Raw genomic sequence first — 22,134 nt, forward strand, 5'->3', positions numbered from 1 at the left:
GCTCTCTATTCCGGCGTCAAACATAACACGAGACATAAATCATCATCTCTACAACAAGACATCAGCAGACAGGGTAAGAATTGCCCTCTATCACGGCGTCAAACATAACACAAGACATAAATCATCAACTCTACAACAAGACATCAGCAGACAGGGTAAGAATTGTCCTCTATTCCGGCGTTAAACATAACACAAGACATAAATCATCAACTCTACAACAAGACATCAGCAGACAGGGTAAGAATTGCCCTCTATTCCGGTGTTAAACATAACACAAGACATAACTAGTCCGTTTCAGAAACAAAATACTATTAAAAAACACGATTTCCTTCCATACATCTAATAAAAATGTGTCTTTGCTGGGGCTGTTTAAACATAATTACCTAGTTCAATTGATGTGGTAACCCAGCGCTCAGGCTCCTCTCTTGTTCCCTATTTTGTTCCTGTCTTTGTTGTTCTATTGTCTTCCTTCTATATCAATTACGTGGACGTCTTTGGCCCCGCTGGTTAATAGCTGCTAGCTATGTGGATAAGGCTAATGTAAGTTGTTGTTAATTCGCAGGTGATTGTGGCAAATAAATTCGTCTGCTCTCACCAGAAACAGAACAGAACAGAACTTTATTACGCTCAGGCCGTTACACAACGGCATATGAGGAACATGATACATGTATATAAACTGTTGTGACAAGATAGGGTTTACAGGAGACAGTAGAACAATGGTATTAAAACAAATGCAATACAGTAATAGAGACAGTAGTATAATACAAATACAATAGAATAACAAAGGCAATAATAAAGTACAATTTGAATAAACTAATGTAATGTCACATTATTGTAATTGTTTGTTTACCAGATACGATACGGGCCCAAAAACTTATAATTATTTGTTGAATAATTAATTTAAGGGGTCTTTTTCCTATTTCTCCATGTAACATGAATAGCAGGGTTCCTGTTTTTTACTGGTAGGATGTGTCTTAAGAATTTTATATGAATATTTTCAATGATATCGATGTTTTTGTAACCCCATATTTCGCATCCGTATAAGAGAACCGGGAGTACAATGGAGTCAGATAGTTTTAATTTGCATTCTACTGAAAAGTTATTGTCTTTAGATTTAGACAGAACAAAGTACGTTGCTTTTGTTGCCTTTTGAGTTAGCTGTTTTTTGCTTGTATTAAATTTATTTAGTTTAGTAAAAGTAAGACCTAGGTATTTATATTTCTTTTACGTTTTCAGGCACATCATTTCCAAGTGTAAAAACCTTCTTATAATCATTGCTGGTGCCATTGAAAATTATTATTTTACTTTTACTTGCATTTACTTTGAGTTTCCATTTATTGCAATATTATGAAAAGACATTTAGAGATTGTTGTAAGTCAGGGGCGTTTGAAGCGAGAAGCGCAGTATCGTCAGCATATAATAAACATAAAAAGTAAAGACCTGTTTCATAGAACGTTTCATCTTTCTCCAGGGATACCCCAGTACAATTATGGCTTTTTAAGTAAGTATCTAGATCATTTAGATAAAGGGAAAATAGGACAGGCGACAAATTTTCTCCTTGTCGGACACTGATGTTGCATGGAAATAGGTATGAGGTTTCGTGGGGTTTGTTTGTACAAATACATGATTTTATTCCTTGATACATTTGATAAATTATTTTAAAGAATTTTCTATTTATATTATTTTCTAACAATTTCTGCCAGAGGCAAGGTCTAGAAATTAGATCAAAAGCTTTTTGGAAATCTACAAAAGCACAAAATAATTTCGTTTTCTTGTCTTTAAAATTTCGATCAGAGAATGTATATTAAATAGATGGTCGGTAGTAGAGTAGCCTTTTCGGAAAGCAGTCTGAGATTCATTCAATATAGTATTTTCTTCAATAAAAGCATTTAATCGGTTATTTAAAATTGTGGTCAATAGTTTAGACATGCAGCAGAGCAACGTTATTGGTCTATAATTGTCTGGTAATGAACGATTTCCTTTATTTCTAAAAATGGGTTTAATTACTCCAGTCAACCTGGGTCGTTTGTTCTCGGTTGTCACATTTGTTTTTCAATATTAAATCTCTGACCTCATGATATTTTCCGCGGAGAACTCGACAACTGTGTGAACCAAGTAAATGGAGCACAAGTCTGATGAAAGGAACCAATCAACAGCGTTCACTTGTCAAGACAAGACAAGACTTTATTTACACTCGGGCCGTTACACATCGGCATAGGAGGAATATATACATACACATTTGTTATTATACACGTGACAAGATGGTTGACAGTAAATACATTAATTACAATACATACACAAACACATACAAATATGCATATTAATATATTATATAATAACACACATATTTAATACAGAAATACGGGTATTCAAGTACTTATAAACGAATAGATTGTTAAACTTGTATATGGTGCAGTGGATAATGATAATATTTTATTAAATATGTTTGGTTTGTAGTCAAGGGCGTTTGGATTAATTAATTATTATATTTATGAATCATGCTAATTTCTTTAGGTACTAATTCGTTTATTCTCCATTAGTTCTCTAAATTTATAAGTACTTGGTCGCGTAGCAACTGGACTTCAATTATGAAAAAAAAGGTAAATCAAAACATAATGGAACTCGTCGCCAATGTCCATTGCATTACATAGTGTACACATTCTATCTTCTATGAGTATGTTATTCCGACGTCCAATTTCAACGGGTAGGTAATGGTTAGACGTTCTATATTTTAAGTGTTGTCCACAGTTTTTCTGGTAGTTTATTAATATAGCCTTCGAAAAATAGTTGCCTCTCGATGACTGTGATATGGTATTTTTCGATGTTTGTAAATACTGATCGCATTGTCTTTGTTTAATTTGTTGTGAGAGACAATTTACTGATGTGAAAGATAGTCTTATCCAGATATCACCCATTCCCAAATTAGTCAGTGTGTTTTAACAGTATTAATCCAGTTATAGTTAGTTCCGTTAGTAACGTGGCCATTTAACATAATTTTGTATAAAAGAGCAGACAATTTTGATTGTTTTCCTGATATCAGTCGCGCCCAGTAACATACCATTCTTCTATATATAGTTAACTCGACTGGCATTGTCCCTAATTCTCCATAAAGTATAAATATTGGTGTTGCGTTTTCAACAGGTATGATGTGTCTTAGAAAGTTTATTTGTACAGAATTAAATATATCAACTTTTTCGTATCCCCATATTTCGCATCCATATAATAAAACTGGGAGAACCATTAAGTGGATCATTTTAAGTTATCATTCGGTTGATAGATAGTTGTCCTTTGATTTTGATAGTACAAAGTACATGGCCTTGGTAGCCTGTTGTTTAAGTCTATTCTTAGTAATTCGAAAGTTGTTTAATTTTGTAAAAGCAATTCCTAAATATTTGTATTCTTTCACAGGTTCAAATGTATTTTTCCAATCTTAAAATTATGTTTATAACCTCTAGTGTTAAATATCAATATTTTTGTTTTGTTTCCGTTTATTTTAAGTTTCCATTTATTGCAATATTGATAAAACATATTTAAGGTGTGTTGGAGGTCTGCTGCAGTGGTTGATAATAGGGCAGCTCCGTCTACATATAACAAGCAACGCATGTGTAAAGCAATATCTATTGTGTGATCTTGGTTGTCTCCTGTAGGGGAAACCCTTTCACATCCATGGCTAGATAAATAATCTTCTAAATCATAAAAATACAGGGAGAATAGAATAGGGGATAAATTTTCACCTTGACGGATACCGTTGTTACATGGGAATAAAGTAGATTGCTGATTATTTACGACAATCATTGATTTAACGCCTTGATACATTTGATGGATAATTCTAAAAAAATTACCGGTTATGTTATGCTGTGGTAGTTTATGCCAGAGCTGTATTCTAGGTACCGTGTCGAATGTTTTTTTTAAATCCACAAAACCGCAATTTATTTTTATTTTTTTCAAGATATCTATTAAGTGACGTAATGTAAAAATATGGTCTGTAGTTGAGTAGCCTTTACGGAACGCGGTCTGGGCCTCACTAATCGTATTATTTTCCTCAATGAATAAACTTAAACGGTTACTAATTAAAGTTGTGAGCAGCAGCAAAGTAATGTGATTCGTCGGTAATTTTCTTTGTTTTCAAACATTGTTATAATAATACCGATATGCCATTCATCTGGTAAGACTCCATTATCAAAAATAGTATTAAAAAGTTTAACATAAACTGGCATCAGCAACGTAGCGGTTGACTTAATGTATTCGTTAACTACTTTGTCAACACCTGCTGCTTTATGATATCAGCATATCTCTAGTCGCAGTTCACCAAGTGAACTGAGTTCAAGTCTGATGAAAGGAACCAATCAACAGCGTTCACTTCTGTACGTTTTCGTACGTCACTTCTTGTGTTCTGTTATCAAATGTAAGACCTTCATAGGGTGACTCAGAACCTGCTGCGCCAAGCGATGAGTATACAGTATTATCAGCTTCCGGTGCAGCGTGAGCTTCCGGTCTAGCAGACTCGTCTTGATTACCTATAGGAACGATAATAACACAATAAGCCTTCAAATTAAAGTAGCATCATCGTAGTCAAATTGTATACAAACAATAACAAGGATTTGCAGTAATTATCAATTAAATGTGTTGTTATGATGCAGACGTCCATACATTTGAGACTACAAACATGAAGACCGGTGTTTGACGTAGTATATTCAAAATATTGGAGGTGTAATACATAGAGATTATTAAACGAGCCTGTGTGTCGTACTTATTTTACGAAACGAGTGAAAGGATTTTTTTAATGCCCGAGCGAGAGCGAGGGTAATACATGAATCCTGACACGAGTTTCGTAAAACCACTACGACTCGCACGCGAGTGTAATAATTTATTTTATAACAAGACCCAACTCAAAATGTTTCAGCCACAACTAGAAGGAGACGAATACATGACGTCATATTTCAACTGCCCAGTCTGAGCTAGGACTGGCGAAGCAACGTCATGTTATGACGTTGCTTCCCAAAATTACGTTAGTAAACATGTGCTTTGTATGATTATTATTAACTCGGTTATGTTGAACCACGTAGATAATAAATATAAATTATTATACGAGCTCAGGCAATACAAGAATCCCGACACTCGTTTCGTAAAATCAATACGATTCACACGCGAGTGTAATAATTTCTTTATTATCCGAATTATCCATAATATTATTTTTATGAATAACAAGCTAGGACCATGTCAAAACATTTGAAACGTAACTAAGAAAGAGACGACGAAACGACGTCATCTTCCGAAATGACGTCATTGTATAAGCGTTTAGACTGAACAAGCCACATTAAGTTATGACGTCGCTTCCCAAAATGACGTCATTCGCTATGCACGCGAAATCATTACGACACATATGGGTCATACTGGTTATATTAACCTGACTATCTTGAACTACGTGGATAATAAAGCTTTTATTGTTTTACTTTTTAGACAAGTGTCAACGGTAAAAGCCGTAAAGATGAAATATATCCTTACAAGCCATAACATATGTTCTTTGATACGTGTATTACTGTTGTACTGAATACATTATCAGGGTAATTAGTAATTGACCCATCCAATCCTATACTCACCAAAAGCTGCATTACTGTATAGCTGCTGTTCCGTGTTTCTGCTGAAATCACAAAAGTAAAACACAAATCACGCAGAAACATTCAAAGTTGTGAAACGCAGCAACGAAGACAAACTAACGTGTTCTGCAATATCATTGGGGCGGGACGTAGCCCTGTGGTAAACAGCTCGCTTGGTGCACGGTCGGTCTAGGATCGATCCCTGTCGGTGGGTCCATTGGGGTACTTCTCGTTCCAGCCTGTACACCACGACCGGTGTATCAAAGACTGTGGTATGTGCTATCCTGTCTTTGGGATGATGCATATAAAGATCACTTGGTACTAACAGAAACATTTAGCGGGTTTCCTCTTTAAGACTATATCACAATTACCAGATGTTTGACATCCAAAAGCCGATGATTAATAAATTAATGAGCTCTAACGGTGTTGTTGTAGATTACTTGGGGTCAACAAAGCTGGCTATCACTAGCATTTTAAACTTAATGTGTCAGCCCCAATGACTTTGCACCAGTCATATCCAATGCACCACGACTGGTATATCAAAGTCCGTGGTATGTGCTATCCTGTCTGTGGGATGGTGCATATAAAGATTCCTTGCTACTATTGCAAAAATGTAGCGGGTTTCCACTATAAGACTAAATGTCAAAATTACTAAATATTTTACATCCACTAGCCAATGATACACAAATTAATTTGCTCTAGTTGTGTCGTTAAAAAAAAATATTTTTAATGATTTTTGAAATTAAAAATGATTCCGTACAGTAGAGGATTTGACGGGTCAGAATGCTGTACAGGAATTATAGACACAAAAGTCATGGACCATTGTGTCGCGTCCTATTGCAACTTTCATATACAGAAAGAATAGTGAGCGATTTGCTTTGAAATTCCAAATGGATTTGTACGGGACATATCTGATAAATCATGTTTAAGACTAAATCAGAGTTGTCATAATCACTGCGCAACACTGGAATTTAGTATCAAACTCAATCTAAGAAATACGAATTTGAAAATTTGAAAATGTATTCGTACAGAATATGTTGGGGTTTGGTGAGTGAGAATGTTGTACATGTCGTATTGCAACGTCCACACAGAAACAATAGTGAGCGATTTGTTTTGCTAAGAGAATTAGAACATCAATATTTTCTGAATAGCGGAATAGTGAGTATTTCTGTTCTGACCATTAGAACATCGATATTTTCTGAATAGCGGAGTAGTGAGTATTTCTGTTCTGACCACTAGAACATCGATATTTACTGAATAGCGGAGTAGTGAGTATTTCTGTTCTGACCACTAGAACATCGATATTTTCTGAATAGCGGAGTAGTGAGTATTTCTGTTCTGACCACTAGAACATCGATATTTTCTGAATAGCGGAGTAGTGAGTATTTCTGTTCTGACCACTAGAACATCAATATCTTCTTAATAGCGGAATAGTGAGTATTTCTGTTCTGACTCTCGGCTGTTCGTGTTGGAAAGACCGAACCAACTGGCTCGAGATAATCGTAGCATTTGTTAGTGAAAATTATTATATAGGACCACATCTCTACCCAAAACATGGCTTGTGTGTGCGTGTGCGTGTGCGTGTACGTACGTGCGCGTGTGTGTGTGTGTGTGTGTGTGTGTGTATACATATTGACAAGTAATCATACCTCGAGGTTTTCTCCTGCTTATGTTTTCGAGCTGAAATGCAATAAAAAAAATATTCAACATTTCCATTTAACATTACACACATACACAGACAAACACAAACAAAACTAACCACAAGCGTGCACACACAAACATACACACATACACACATACATACACTCATTCACATTTGAATACACACATAAGTACACATAGACAGATAGAAAGACACAGACGCATATACACACACAAGTACACATAGACAGATAGAAAGATACACACAGACGCATATACACACACAAGTACATGTACACATAGACAGATAGAAAGACACACATAGACGCATATACACACACAAGTACATGTACACATAGACAGATAGAAAGACACACACAGACACATATACACATACAAGTACACATAGACAGATAGAAAGATACACTCAGACGCATATACACACACAAGTACACATAGCCAGATAGAAAGACACACACAGACGCATATACACACACAAGTACACATAGACAGATAGAAAGACACACACATACGCATATACACACACAAGTACACATAGACATATATAAAGATACACACAGACGCATATACACATACAAGTACACATAGACAGATAAAAAGACACACACAGACGCATATACACACACAAGTACACATAGACAGATAGAAATATAGACACAGACGCATATACACACACAAGTACACATAGACATATAGAAAGACACACACAGACGCATATGCACACACAAGTACACATAGACAGATAGAAAGATACACACAGACGCATATGCACACACAAGTACACATAGACAGATATAAAGATACACACAGACGCATATGCACACACAAGTACACATAGACAGATAGAAAGACACACACAGACGCATATGCACACACAAGTACACATAGACAGATAGAAAGATACACACAGACGCATATACACACACAAGTACACATAGACAGATAGAAAGACACACACAGACGCATATACACACACAAGTACATGTACACATAGACAGATAGAAAGACACACACAGACACATATACACACACAAGTACATGTACACATAGACAGATAGAAAGACACACACAGACACATATACACATACAAGCAGGAATATACATAAACATATTTGTGATACATATTCAGAGTTAAAATAAAGTAATGCTGTAGTTACATTTCTTCACCCGGAAGTACAAAAGGACGGCTGCTGCACATAGCAGGAGTAGGGCAACTGTTGTTCCAATCCCTGCCCCAAAACCTGCCGCGAACCGACCGTCTTCTTTACCAGGAAAACCTACAAACACACAAGATGGCCGTGTCATACACACTGGTTAGTTAGACATTTTATATGCAAAGCAAACTTTCGTTGTTTTGGGGTTGTTGTTGGTTTTCTGTTGTGTTGTTTGTGTGTTGGTTTTTGTTGTTGGGGTTGTTGGCGTTTTTTGGGGGGAGGGGGTTGGGGAGGGATTTCGGGCAAACGTCGGAGTTGAGGGTTTGAGCAAACCGCACTTTTGATCACCATGTTAATAATTTATTGAATCGAATCCGCAACAGTATACTATTGCTATAAGAAATGAATAAATATGAACAATTACTGGAATATGTACTTGTGTTATAATACTAGCCAATCCTATCATTTTTGGAGAAAGATGCAGTTTATTTATTCCCTTGTTTTTGAAACGAATGACATAATATCTAAGAAATTCAAAATATAGCTAATAAATTAGCTTTACTCTATAAGCATTTCTTCGCGTTCAGGGTTGAGAATTTTTCCTGCACTCCCCTCCAATTCATGGCAGGGTGTGGTTCAGTGGCAGAGCGCTCGTCTGAGTTGCAATAGGTCGTAGGTTCGATTGTCTTTGATGGACTCGGGGGGTTTCCCACGAACGGTACATCAAGAGACGTGGTATGTACTGTTCTGTCTACAGGAAAGTGTATATAAAAGATCGTTTGAGGGGCGTGATGTAGTCCAGTGGTAAAGCGCTCGATTAATGCGCGGTCGGTTTGGGATCGATCCCCGTCGGTGGGCCTATTGGGCTATTTCTCGTTCCAGCCACTACACCACGACTGGTATATTAAAGGTGGTGGTATGTGCTATCCTGTCTGTGAGATGATGCATATAAAAGATTCATTAAAGATTACATTAGAAAATATTCATCAACATTCATAAAATAACAGCCAGTTATTTGATGTTATCAAGATGCTATTCAAATTCAAACTGTGACGTGACATGTTAAGATGTCGGTCACTCTCATTGAATTTTAAAATGAAATAAATATAAATAATATAGTAGTAAATTAATGTACTTAGATATAACTTTATAGTGGGCATATATGAATTTATAATCTTTATATTTCACAAGCAAAATGAATAAATATGTTTGGTCATGCTGCAGCTTTGAGACTACCTCTTTAAAATGCCATGTTCTCTATTATATCACAGGGCTCGAACTCTACGACGGCACCGACGGCACCGACGACAACTGCCGTAGTTGCAATATCACTTGCCCTCGGTGGCGGAAGGGGGGGGGGGAGTGTTTGTTTGCCGATGGATAAAAATTATTGACGTTCGTTGAAGGGTCGTTTCATGATTTGTTATATTTGTTGCCATAGTTATTGGTTTAAGATTGCCGTCGGTAAGCATTTTGCTACGGCGAAAACATTTCAAAATTGCCGTAGGTAGCAAATGCTTAAATTCGAGCTCTGATATCATATCATGTCATGTCATATATCATATAAGATCATGTCATGTCAAGTCATGTCATGTCATATATCATATCATATCATATCATATCATATCATATATCATATCATATCATATCATATCTGATCATATCTGATCATATCTGAACTGATCTGATCTGATCTAATCTTATATTGTATTATTGTATCATACATTCAACAACCAGTTCCGTGGTTTTCTTGGCCGGTGACTTCACGCTGTTTTCTGCTTCACACGAGTACGTCCCGGAGGTTTGACACAGAGCTTCGCGCCAGGTGTATTCCAGACTCGTCACATTCGTCATCTGTCGTACGAGTTGTCTGTCCCTGAACAGCTTCATGCTAGATGTTGGGTTGCTGTCGACAACACATATCAGTGTGATGGGTCTTACTTCGTCAACAACAGCTTTAGTGTCGGGTTTCTTTAACTGCAACAACTTAATAACAGGTTGGTCTGAAAATGTAACCGTAAAGCAGTTTTTAATGTAGTAATTTGGGTTTCCAATATTTGAACTTGACAGTTAGAAAGACGCAATTATCAGACAAAACACTCAATATGCTTTCTGGTAACCAATGCCACAAACATCTCAAACCATTGAACAGCTATTTACATTAAGAAATTAGTGCCAACTATATTAGCAGGACCAATATTAAATTAGATATGTAAAAATTAAAAGACAAAATTATTACTTTAAATTTGCATTGCATTAAGAGTAAACATTATATCAGAACAAGCGGTTTAGAACTGTTTCATTTCCAGTGTTTGCTTTCAAACTGAAATGTTTGTTACAAATATTGCTTACCATTCATTAAACATACATTAACTACTACGATATTTTGGGTAATTCATAAAAAGAAAAGAGTTCAGTTTTTTATAGCTGAATAGCAGAAAACGTATGCAAGATAAAACATTTAACGTGTTCTCAAGACCCGTTTATTATACATATTTATTATATAACATTTAGTGATATATCTTAAAATATCAGTGAAATAAAGGTGTTATCAGTCACTCAGTGACGATAACACATTTCAGAGTGAAAATGTCACCATTTCACTCTAAAATGTGTTATCGTCACTGTAGAAAGTGTTATCTTCATGGTAAGAAAGCCGGAACTATTTTGCTCCTGGCATATTAAAAATAAAGGTAAATTGCCAAAAGTTATATAATAAATAGAAAATTTCATGGGTTTTGTCAAATATGATTCATATCTCATTGAGTGAAGTTTGCAAGCTTCACTCGATGAGATATAAATCATATTTGACAAAAAACATGAAATGTCCTCTATATATCTTAGTGATGGTTAAATTTGCAATTTGATGTAGTCGTTATAATGTATAATATAGGGGCCGATAAATAACCCCAATCCCTCCCTCCCCCCAAAAAAAATAATATAAAAAATAAATAAATAAATAAAATAAATAAATAAAATAATAATAATAATAATAATTAATAATGAGTAATAGTAGTGCTCTCTGAACTTGGGGAACGTGTCTGCCGAGGAGGTTTGATCCTAGCACCTATTATACCTCAGACGAACGTTGTCCTACTTTTACTTGTATTATATCGATACCACTTACCCCAGTAAAGGTTTTCATCCAACCTTTTTTTAAGCTTACAGCGAATTATTTCCCAAAATAAAAATACCCAGAAAGATGTTCTAATTATTGGTCTCGGTGGTGTCGTGGTTAAGCTATCGGACATAAGACTGGTAGGTACTGGGTTCGCAGCCCGGTACCGGCTCCCACCCGGAGCGGGTTTTAGTAACTCAGTGTGTAGGTGTAAGATCACTACATCCTCTTCTCTTTCACTAACCACCAACAAACTAACAACTAACCAGCCCAGATAGCTGAGGTATTTGTCCAGGACAACGTGCTTGAACATTAATTTAATATAATCACGAAAACAAGTTGAAATGAAATGAAAATAATAACAGGAAACAAAACAAAACAAAATAACACGTGTTTAGTTTGCATTTAAATTAATGTTTCAGTCTGTGTATGTACTAAAAACAGTTAATTAAAGGGACATACACTAGTTATTAAACACTAAGTCATATTGTTTACTATTAGAGCCCTTTTTGATAACTGAAATCATACTTTACTCAGATTTTATTGTTTATATTATCCATTTCCGTACATTCGAAGTGTTTTTGGTGATCCTGGTGTTTTTAATATCACAAAATGCATTTCTCATATTTTTAAAAACGCGCTTGCGTCTGAGAAGTAACAGTTATGGAGTCGAGTTTTAGTCTATTTTAGAGGGTATTTTACCATTTCAAAGTCACAAACTCATGTTTCACTCAATTGTAACTTTATCCAAATGCGTTACAGGTTTGTAGATTAACTAAACTTAGTGTGCATTTTCATGGGCTGAAACTGGGATCTATTCCTTTAATACTCACACAGCACATCCACGTATACTGATGTGTTTGCCGATTGTCGTATATCTGGATTGACAGCGGTGCACGTGTAAGTTCCATTCTGTGTTCTGTTAATTCCGGATAGAGAAAGAATGCTTAAGTTGCTTATTGTCTTGTTGTTGAACGTCCACGTGAAGTCACATCGGAGGAAACAGTCTGCTGCGCATGACACTGCTACGTCACTTCCTTCTTCGGGAATTAATACAGACGGTGTGTTCACTCGCACTGTTGAACCAGGACCGTCTAGAAATATATATCGACATATATCCGTCATCATATTCTGTTAACAGAAACGGTGGTTGCAGAATAAAAATATGTATCCAAGTACACAATATACATCTTCATATAGAAATAAATATCACCTTCATAATATAGACATATCTATAAATATTTCCACATAGAAGGTACACATCTGCACATGGAAATTAGTGTTGACATATAAAATGGCCATCTCCAAACAGAAAGATATATCCACATCTAAAATATACATATCAATATATATCATTAAAAAACGTGAACCGGGCTACCCCATATACCGGTCTATTTACGTTTGACTACTTTTTAAGGAACCGAAAGAACAGTTTCACACTGATGTCATTGTCAAAGTCTCGTCTGCTTCGCAAATTCACTGCATAAGAGTTTTTGGTGACGTCACGTGACACGCGTCACTCTTGCAAAAAAACAAACAATAGTTCGGTTTACGGGAGTAGCTGAAGAATGTCAACATTAGACTACGACATGTATTTAATCTCTTCACAGCAAAATATGGCATGGATATTAACATTTGCTGGTTGATTTTGACAATAAAGTGAACAAGGTAAAACATTATTTCATCAAATCGATCGTACAATGCGCGTGTGCAAAAAATCTTTTCTCGTTAATAGGCCGGTTCACGGTTACTCGAGGATATATATAGAGGTTATTACCAGTGTTTTTTGGTATCGTCAATATCATATATTAGGAATAAAAATTGTATTATGCGAGCCTCTGGCGAACATAATACATTATTTTTATTCCTAATATATGATACTGACGAATATGGTATTTACAATAAGTTATTTACTGTTTTCTAAATTGCACCAAAAAATAGTGTGGGTTTATTTGTTGTGTGTGGTTTTTGTCTGTGTGTGGTTTTTGTTGTTGTTGTTGTTGTTGTTGATTTTTTGCACCCAAAAATAGTGGGGTTTTTTATTGTTTGTGTTTTTGGGGTGTGGTTTCCTTTTTTGTTTGTTTGTTGTTGTTTTGTTTTGTTTGTTTGTTTGTTTGTTTGGGGTTTTTTTTTGGGGGGGGGGTTGTTTTGGGGGGTGGGGGTTGGAGGGGAGCGGGTGTTGTGTTATTTACAATAAACAATGTTCGTGGAAGCTGGGAAGGGCTATATGCATGTAGCTAGTTTGATTATAAATGTGAATTTTATTGTGTTTATTACCTCGAACTTCTAGCACTACTGTGTTGCTCGTTGATTCCCAAGGAAACCCTCTACATCGCCATGCTGTTCTGTGCTGGTGGATGTTCACAGAGTTTATTGTTAGGGTAAAGAGTTCATATGAACAGTTGAAAGTGTAGTTTCTCCGAATGTGTAGCAAAATATCAATATCACATTCACCTCTTCCATGGGAATATATCCTGTACTCTGTATTATTCTCAAACAAGTAATGTGAGGAGTTCTATATTGACTGAACGGAGAACCCAGATTCCGTATGGTATCTTCAAATGGGCCACACCTAAAGTCAAGAGAAATATCCTTTGAACAAAATGATTGAACCTTAACAACTTAATCAAGCCTATGATTTGAAAAGATTACTGTAGTTGTAATGCATAAATGTTAGAATGTGAGCCTTATATTGACTGAACAAAAAGGGGCAGACGATTAATAATGCATTAGATTACTTTGTTGACACATCGCTAAATATTAGAATGACCGTATTGAACAAAATTATTTTGAAACTGAAATAAAGGGGCAGAAAATATTATCTTACCTCCTTCACGTGTAGTGACATATCCAGTTAGAATGTGAGCCTTATATTGACTGAAAGGGGAAGACGATTATCTTAGAGTGTAGATGTAACAGGTACTCCAGTTAGAATGTGAGCCTTATATTGACTGAAAGGAGAGCAGACGATTATCTTAGAGTGTAGTGAAGACATCCAGTTAGAATGTAACAGCCTTATATTGACTGGAATCCGGGCGCAGACGCAGGATCTTAGAGTGTAGTGATACATCCAGTTAGAATGTGAGCCTTCTATTGACTGAATTTATAAAGACGATCAACTGTTCTTAGAGTGTAGTAAACATATCCAGTTAGAATACGTGAGTGAACTGTATATTTGACTGAAATCTGGGTTGACAGACACGTGTCTTAGAGTGTAGTGATTCCGGATATCCAGAATGCTTGAATGTGAGCCTTATATTGAACTGAAAGGGGCAGACGATTATCAGTCTGCTGCATAGTGACTACGTCATCCCTTTCATTAACAGATTACTGATGAAGGTGTTCCGTATATTGACTGAACCTGGGCCACCTGTAAACGTTTATTAACCGTGTAGTGCCATCCAGTTAGAATGTGAGCCTTGTATTGACTGAAAGTTCACAGACGATTATCTTAGAGTGTAGTGCCTTAAATCCAGTTGTCAATGTGAGTATTACTGGACGGTTCACGACAAACGTTTATCTTAGAGTGTAGTGCCTTAATCCAGTTATGTCAAAGTTGTTGACTGAAAGGGACAAATGTTTATTAACTTAGAGTGTAGTGAAATGAGCTATGTTAAATGTGAGCCTTACTGGCGGTTCAAAGGGGCAGACGATTACCTTAGTGTGTAGCTACATCCAGTTAGAATGTGGCTTATATTGACTGAAACAAATGTTTATTTAGGTTAGTGCCTTAAATGAGCTATGTGAAAGTTATATTACTGGCGATTCCCCACAATGTTTATTAACCGGTTAGTGCCTTAAATGAGCTATGTCAAAGTTGTATTCCTGGCGGTTCACGACAAATGTTTATTAACCAGTTAGTGCCTTAAATTAGCTATGTCAAAGTTGCATTACTGGCGATTCACGACAAAAATATTTATTAGTTGTTTGCTTTCGAACATAACTTTATACCTTCAGCTACATGTTCATAAGCGTACGAGGCAGGGGGCAGGGGGAGGAGGCAACTGTCCCCTAGTATCGGGCGAAATATGCTAACCTAAGACCTTTTTACCATGTATTTCTTTCAACTCTCACATTTAGTTGTAATCCATGTAACAATGCGTAGTGATTTGTTTGCAACCCTATATAGCTGTTTGGTGCGTGTGTGGGTAAGGCTTTCACATGCTCATGTACCACATAGGTTTCGAGCACGTCCGCCCCAGGGTTCGGTCCCTGAGAAACCAGGGGCCCAATCCGGGGCAGATGCTGTTTAGTAGTTCGTTTAATTCGGGCAAAAGTCAGCCTGCCCCTTACAAAAATGATAGCCTGTACGTACAGGCTTATTAAAGAATGCAACCAAATAACTTTATTTACTAGTAGGAAAAAAAGGTGTTTCAGGGGGCGAATCTTGCTAGGGGTTCACACGCATTAACTAGTGACGTCACTGTTTTATGCGTACACATTCGACGCATTCTGGGTTTTTTTAAAAATAATTATTTGAAGACAACTGAGAAAGAAACAAAGATGGTGACCATGCTATATTTATCCACAAATTATTCGGGGAAAACCCTCTTGTCGTACAGTGCAAGATTGTATTTACTTGAGTATTCTTGAGTTAATTATGGAAGTATTATGCATGGGATCGAATAATGTGAAATGAATGTGAAAATAAAGAAATATTTTAGGTGAACTTTGACATAGGACCTTTAACGGTACGTTAATTAAAGTTATCCGTTGCTTTCATTTAACGACTAGACCACATCGATTTATTAATCTTTGGCTATTGGATGTCAAACAGTTGATAATTATTGACACGTTGTTTTAGATGAAACCAACTATATTTTCCATTAGCAGCACATGCTATTTTATATCCCCTTTCCCAGACAGAACATCACATACCAAGGGGTTTGATATACCAGCCGTGACGCCCTGGTGGTCACGGGGGAAATCACAGTGAATTGGTCCACTAAGGTGGTCCGATCCTAAGAAATTCTCCTTTTTGTATTTATTTGTGATAAACAAATACAAACCAATCGACCCAAGACATAATCTTTCCATTATTCACTCCAGAATATTAAAATTGTAAAGTGCTGCTACTTGACGTAAACAGGGGTTTCTCAGGTAACCATCTGTAAAAATAGTAAACAGAAAACTCAGTCACGTATCAAAACAGCAACTCACATACAACATTCCATCGCTGTATTAAAAATTGCAACCAATAATTTCATTTACTAGTAGGAAATAAATCGTGTTTAAGGGGGACAAATCTTGAGAGGGGTTGACACGCAACAAACTAGTGACGTCACTGTTTTATGCACACACATCAACGCATTCAGAGTTTTTTAAATAATTATTTGCACACAAACACTGACAAAAAAACAAGATGGTGGTCATGCTATATTTGGCCACAAATTATTCGGGAAACCAATAATAGACAGATCATTAAGAGAGAAACACACACAAGAATAGCCAACAGAGAGAACAAACACAACAAAAGCATACACAAACACAGAAACAAAAGCATACACACAGAAACAAAAGACACAAAGACAGAGACAAACACACTACAACACATTACAACACAAGAGAGACATATACGAATGTGCGTATTTATGTTAGATCCATAGGGAACGGGAACTAGACTTCTTTTTTTCCACTTGTAAAGCTGAACTCTTTTTATATATCAAACTCAATGTTATTTTCTTCTCCTGATGCTAGGAAATAGCGTTTGGAGCAATACAAAGATAAAGATTAAAATCGTGTGGCCCATCACCTTCACACCAACCATCGTCTCTGCTAAATGCGATAATATAGTTTCGACAAGTATCTGTAGCAATCTTCATCCGGGCGTCTTATGTGTACCTATATATGGTATTATCGAAATTTGCATTTCCTGTGGGATGGTGCATTAAACGATCCCTTGCTACTAATGGGAAAACGTAGCGGGTTTCCTCTCTAAATTACCAAATGTTTGACATACAATAGCCGATAGTTCATAAATCAATGTACTCTAGTGGTTTCGTTAAAGAACAAAAACGTTAACTTTAACTTTGCATGTTCTTAAAAAAAGTTAAAGTTCGTTTTGTTTAACGACACCACTAGAGCACATTCATTTATAAATCATCAGCTATTGGCTGCCAAACATTTTGTAATTTNCACCGACGTGTAATTTTGAAATATAGTCATAGAGAGGAAACCCGCTACATTGTTTCATTACTAGCAATGGATCTTTTATATGCACCATCCTACAAACAGGATAGCCCATACCTCAATGGGTCCACCGACGGGGACCGATCTTAAACCACCTTATTATTACCTCGAACTTCCAACACTATTGTATTGCTCTCTGGTGGTCCACGTCTAAAACCACATCGCCAAACTGTTCCGTGCTGACTGATGTTCACAGAGTTGATTGTTAGCGTAAATATTCTTTTGGAACAGTTGAAAGTGTAGTTTGTCGGAAGAGACAAGCGAGAGTGGCATCGACCTCCTGGATGGTAATGCATCGTGTACTCTGTATCATTCACAAACCAGGTAACCTCGGGAGGATAATCATTCCTACAGGTGAATGTAAAAGGTGACCCAACAATTCCATATGGTCCAGATGCAGTTAAGTTAAATTGACCTGAAAAATAATTAACAATAAAGTTAAAGGCGAAGACCGTAGTTTAAGCGAGTGAAAATGGATAGTAAGTTAATCTACAAACCTGTAACACATCTGGATAAAGTTATAACAAAGGGAAGCTAAAGTCTGTGAGGTTTAAACGAGGAAATATTGTGTAAAAATAACTAGAGCTTGTCTCGATAACAATTATTTCTCAGACGTTTTTAGAATTATGAAAAATGCATTTTGAGGCATCACAAATACCTGAATGTCGATAACCACTTAAGGTCTAAGAAAATTAATATTCTAAATAATAAAATGTAAGTACTTCTAATTTAAATTATAAAAAAACGGTTTTAACAGTGAAAAATACGTCGTAGTGTCTAAAACTGGGATTGTCATGTTGATGAAATGATATATCCTTTCAAAATTATTATAGAAGGCATCTTGTGTATCTGCGGTCTGGTTTAACCCTCTAGTGCCCAGCGTACCGTATGATATCAGCTATATGAACTAAAATGGTATCTTCACAAAAAGCAGACGTCCCATAACCCATAAGTCCTGGTTCAGCACATTACTAATGACCTGCCTTTTACCTGAGATAATGTTTGCAGTAAATAATAGAACAGTTTGATACAACTAAATACACAACACAGAATATAATGAAATGAAATTTACACGTTGCATATATCTTTTTAACACATGTCCACCTGCATTCAAGAACACGTTAACTCGTATTAATATGTTTATTCCAATTTTAAGAGATGTTTAACTGTATCCACAAAATGAGTTGGTGTGTTCTGTCCAAATGTGAGTTGCGTATTCAGTCTCTTTGTAGATCCTCTTTCAAGGTGGTTGGGCAGCGCCAGAATTGATCCATCTTAACTTGACACGTTCTGCTGTTTGTATACCCTTCATCAGTTGGATGGTGAAGCTGTATATATTTGTTCATCCATGATTCAAATTCTTCCAGATTATTGCACATGCATAATAAGCAGAAGTGATAGGCCAACAGCCCTCCGCATCCCTAACTGTACAGTTGCGTCATCATTATAGGGTATATACTACCAAATCAAATCCCATAGACGACAATAGTAACATATGTGGTTAAACCTCCTACCTGCAGCGTATCAATCGACATAAACACCAGAGATAACGTGTAGCGTCTATGACTACCCTAATTTCGCACAACATTTGAGTACTTATTTTTGCAGGTACCTCATACATGTTTTGAACACAAGGCTACTTGACACAGTGGTACTACAAGAAATAATAAAATTGCATAAATGTTTTGCCCAGATGAAACTTCTTCTTTTTTTCTTACAACCAACACACTCACATTTATCACCAATCACAGGACTTGTGGTTTAAACTTCTCTATAAAAAAATCGGTGCACCTCAACTTTTGACCCAGCCGGAAGTTATATTTGGTTTAGTACTACCTATATATCATTTAAGTCAGAGATCTTGGGATTCCTCCAAATGGCCTGTGTTAAGTGGAAAAACCCCACACCTTCACCTCATCTTATGGAAACGATATCTCAACTGCCTGGATTGTAGTCATCTTAAAATATGACTGAACTTTAGCTGGAGAAAGGAGTTGATTTAAATATTGCAAAACAAGATTCTTCAACAAACTGAACAATCTTATATACACAACTAGTTCCACAATCAGAGCAGTCTTATGTATACAGCTGGTTCAACAATCAGAAGTCTTATATATACAACTGGTTCAACAATCAGAGCAGTCTTATGTATACAACTGGTTCAACAATCAGAACAGTCTGATATATACAACTGGTTCAACATTCAGAACAGTCTTATATATACAACTGGTTCCACAATCAGAACAGTCTTATATATACAACTGGTTCCACAATCAGAACAGTCTTATATATACAACTGGTTCAACAATCAGAACAGTCTTATATATACAACTGGTTCCACAATCAGAACAGTCTTATATATACAACTGGTTCAACAATCAGAACAGTCTTATATATACAACTGGTTCAGCAATCAGAGCAGTCTTATATTCATCAGAACAGTCTTATATATACAACTGGTTCCACAATCAGTCAGACAGTCTTATATATACAACTGGTTCCACAATCAGAACAGTCTTATATATACAGCTGGTTCAACAATCAGAACAGTCTTATATATACAACTGGTTCCATAATCAGAACAGTCTTATATATACAACTGGTTCCACAATCAGAGCAGTTTTATATGTACAACTGCTTCCATAATCAGAACAGTCTTATATATACAACTGGTTCTACAATGCTGGTCAAGACGAGAACGTTTCGTCGATAAAAATGGATTCTGCAGCCTGTAGAGCTAGATCTGCTCATCAGTTCAGAACATACGTATATGATCTTCCATTCCCATCACTAAATAACGGGTAGCGTCATTTGTCTGATCTGTGTGGTCCTTAACCATGTCCGACGCCATAAAACCGTAAATAACATGTGTTGAATGCGTCGTTAAATAAAAACATTTCCTTCATTTGTCTGGGTCCGTGGTTCCTCTACGTTCACGTCAGCTCAATTGTGGTAGGGCAGGTGTTAGAACTGTTTTACATCTTTAACATTGTATATTTACTGGCACTGGTGTTGTGTCTTCTCTGTCTCACTTCAGTAGTGTGCTAAAAACCAGGCAACATTTAGGTCATTTGCACAATACTTGTGTTCTGATGTGTTCGGTATACAATCGTCTACAGTGGTACACTCACCGGTACAGGCTTCTATCACACATCTCCAGTGAACTGGTGCGATTCATCTAGTGGTACTTACCCGGCATTAATAATATTTCGCAAGGATATTTATGCGCTCCGGTTCAGTAGAGTACCATATATACACACATTGCTTACAAAGATGAATTCCTCTAATACAACCCTAATGGAGTCCGCCATCTTTGTACGGTACCATACTGCACAGAATAATATCTCGCAAGAATATGCTTTGAGCTCCGGTCCAGTAGAGTACCATGTATACATTGTGCTAAATATTGCGTACAAAGATGTATTCCTTTAATATAACCCTAATGGAGTCCGCCATCTTTGTTACATAACACAGAAGTGGTTATATACATTCATATGCTTTGAGTTGCCCATAATGTCTCCAAGATAGGGGGAATGGTGGACATTATAGTAAGTTAGTTTAAAATTAAATCCAAAGGGTGGTGCGTTTGTTGTTTTTGTCTTTGTGCAATGATTTGTTTTGTTGTTGTTGTTTTAGTCGCAGATAGATCGACAGCCAAAAAGAACAACATATCGGGCAGTATTTAAAAAAAACGTGATCAAAATAAATAGATACCAGTTTAGCAGTTGTATTATACAGTATGTACAATAAGTAGGTTAATCTACCATAATGTGTTCGGGTATTATACAGAAAGATGTACAATATCTGAAAGGTAATCTAGCAGCGCTCGGGTATTATACAGAAAGATGTACATAATCTGAAAGGTTAATCTGAAACCAGTGCAGCATCGGGTATTATACAGAAAGATGTACAATATCTGAAAGGTTGATCTAAACCAGTGCAGCAGCGCTCCGGTATTATACAGAAAGATTACATAATCTGAAATAATCTAAAACCAGTGCAGCAGTGTTCGGGTATTATACAGAAAGATGTACAATAATCTGAAAGGTTGATCTGAAACCAGTGCAGCAGTGCTCGGGTATTATACAGAAAGATGTACAATAATCTGAAAGGTTAACCTGAAACCAGTGCAGCAGTGCTCGGGTATTATACAGAAAGATGTACAATAATCTGAAAGGTTAATCTGAAACCAGTGCAGCAGTGCTCGGGTATTATGCAGAAAGATGTACAATAACCTGAAAGGTTAATCTGAAACCAGTTCAGCAGTGCTCGGTTATTATAAAGACATATGTACAATAATCTGAAAGGAACTAGGTTAAAATACTAACCAGTGGCTGAATGAATCATGTCAATAAGAACCAACAAGAAGCAGAACTCGTAGCGATATCCCTGCGCCATGTCTAAGCGTCAACCC

General features: G+C 36.4%; 1 protein-coding gene across 1 annotated transcript; it reads right to left on the reverse strand.

The window, feature by feature from the left end:
• Window positions 1-2,317: 2,317 nt before the first annotated feature.
• LOC121366209 (carcinoembryonic antigen-related cell adhesion molecule 1-like) lies at window positions 2,318-22,134 on the reverse strand. The gene is made up of 10 exons (XM_041490742.1): window positions 22,049-22,134; window positions 17,827-18,135; window positions 14,863-14,901; window positions 13,809-14,012; window positions 12,365-12,625; window positions 10,138-10,416; window positions 8,417-8,536; window positions 7,247-7,277; window positions 5,601-5,641; window positions 2,318-4,517 (listed from the first exon to the last, which is right to left on the reverse strand). The coding sequence occupies exons 1-10, from the start codon at window positions 22,116-22,118 to the stop codon at window positions 4,357-4,359; spliced, it is 1,515 nt and encodes a 504-aa protein (XP_041346676.1). The 5' UTR covers window positions 22,119-22,134; the 3' UTR covers window positions 2,318-4,356.

The sequence above is a fragment of the Gigantopelta aegis genome, unplaced genomic scaffold, assembly GCF_016097555.1.
Source record: "Gigantopelta aegis isolate Gae_Host unplaced genomic scaffold, Gae_host_genome ctg5012_pilon_pilon:::debris, whole genome shotgun sequence".
Lineage (NCBI taxonomy): Eukaryota > Metazoa > Mollusca > Gastropoda > Neomphalida > Peltospiridae > Gigantopelta > Gigantopelta aegis.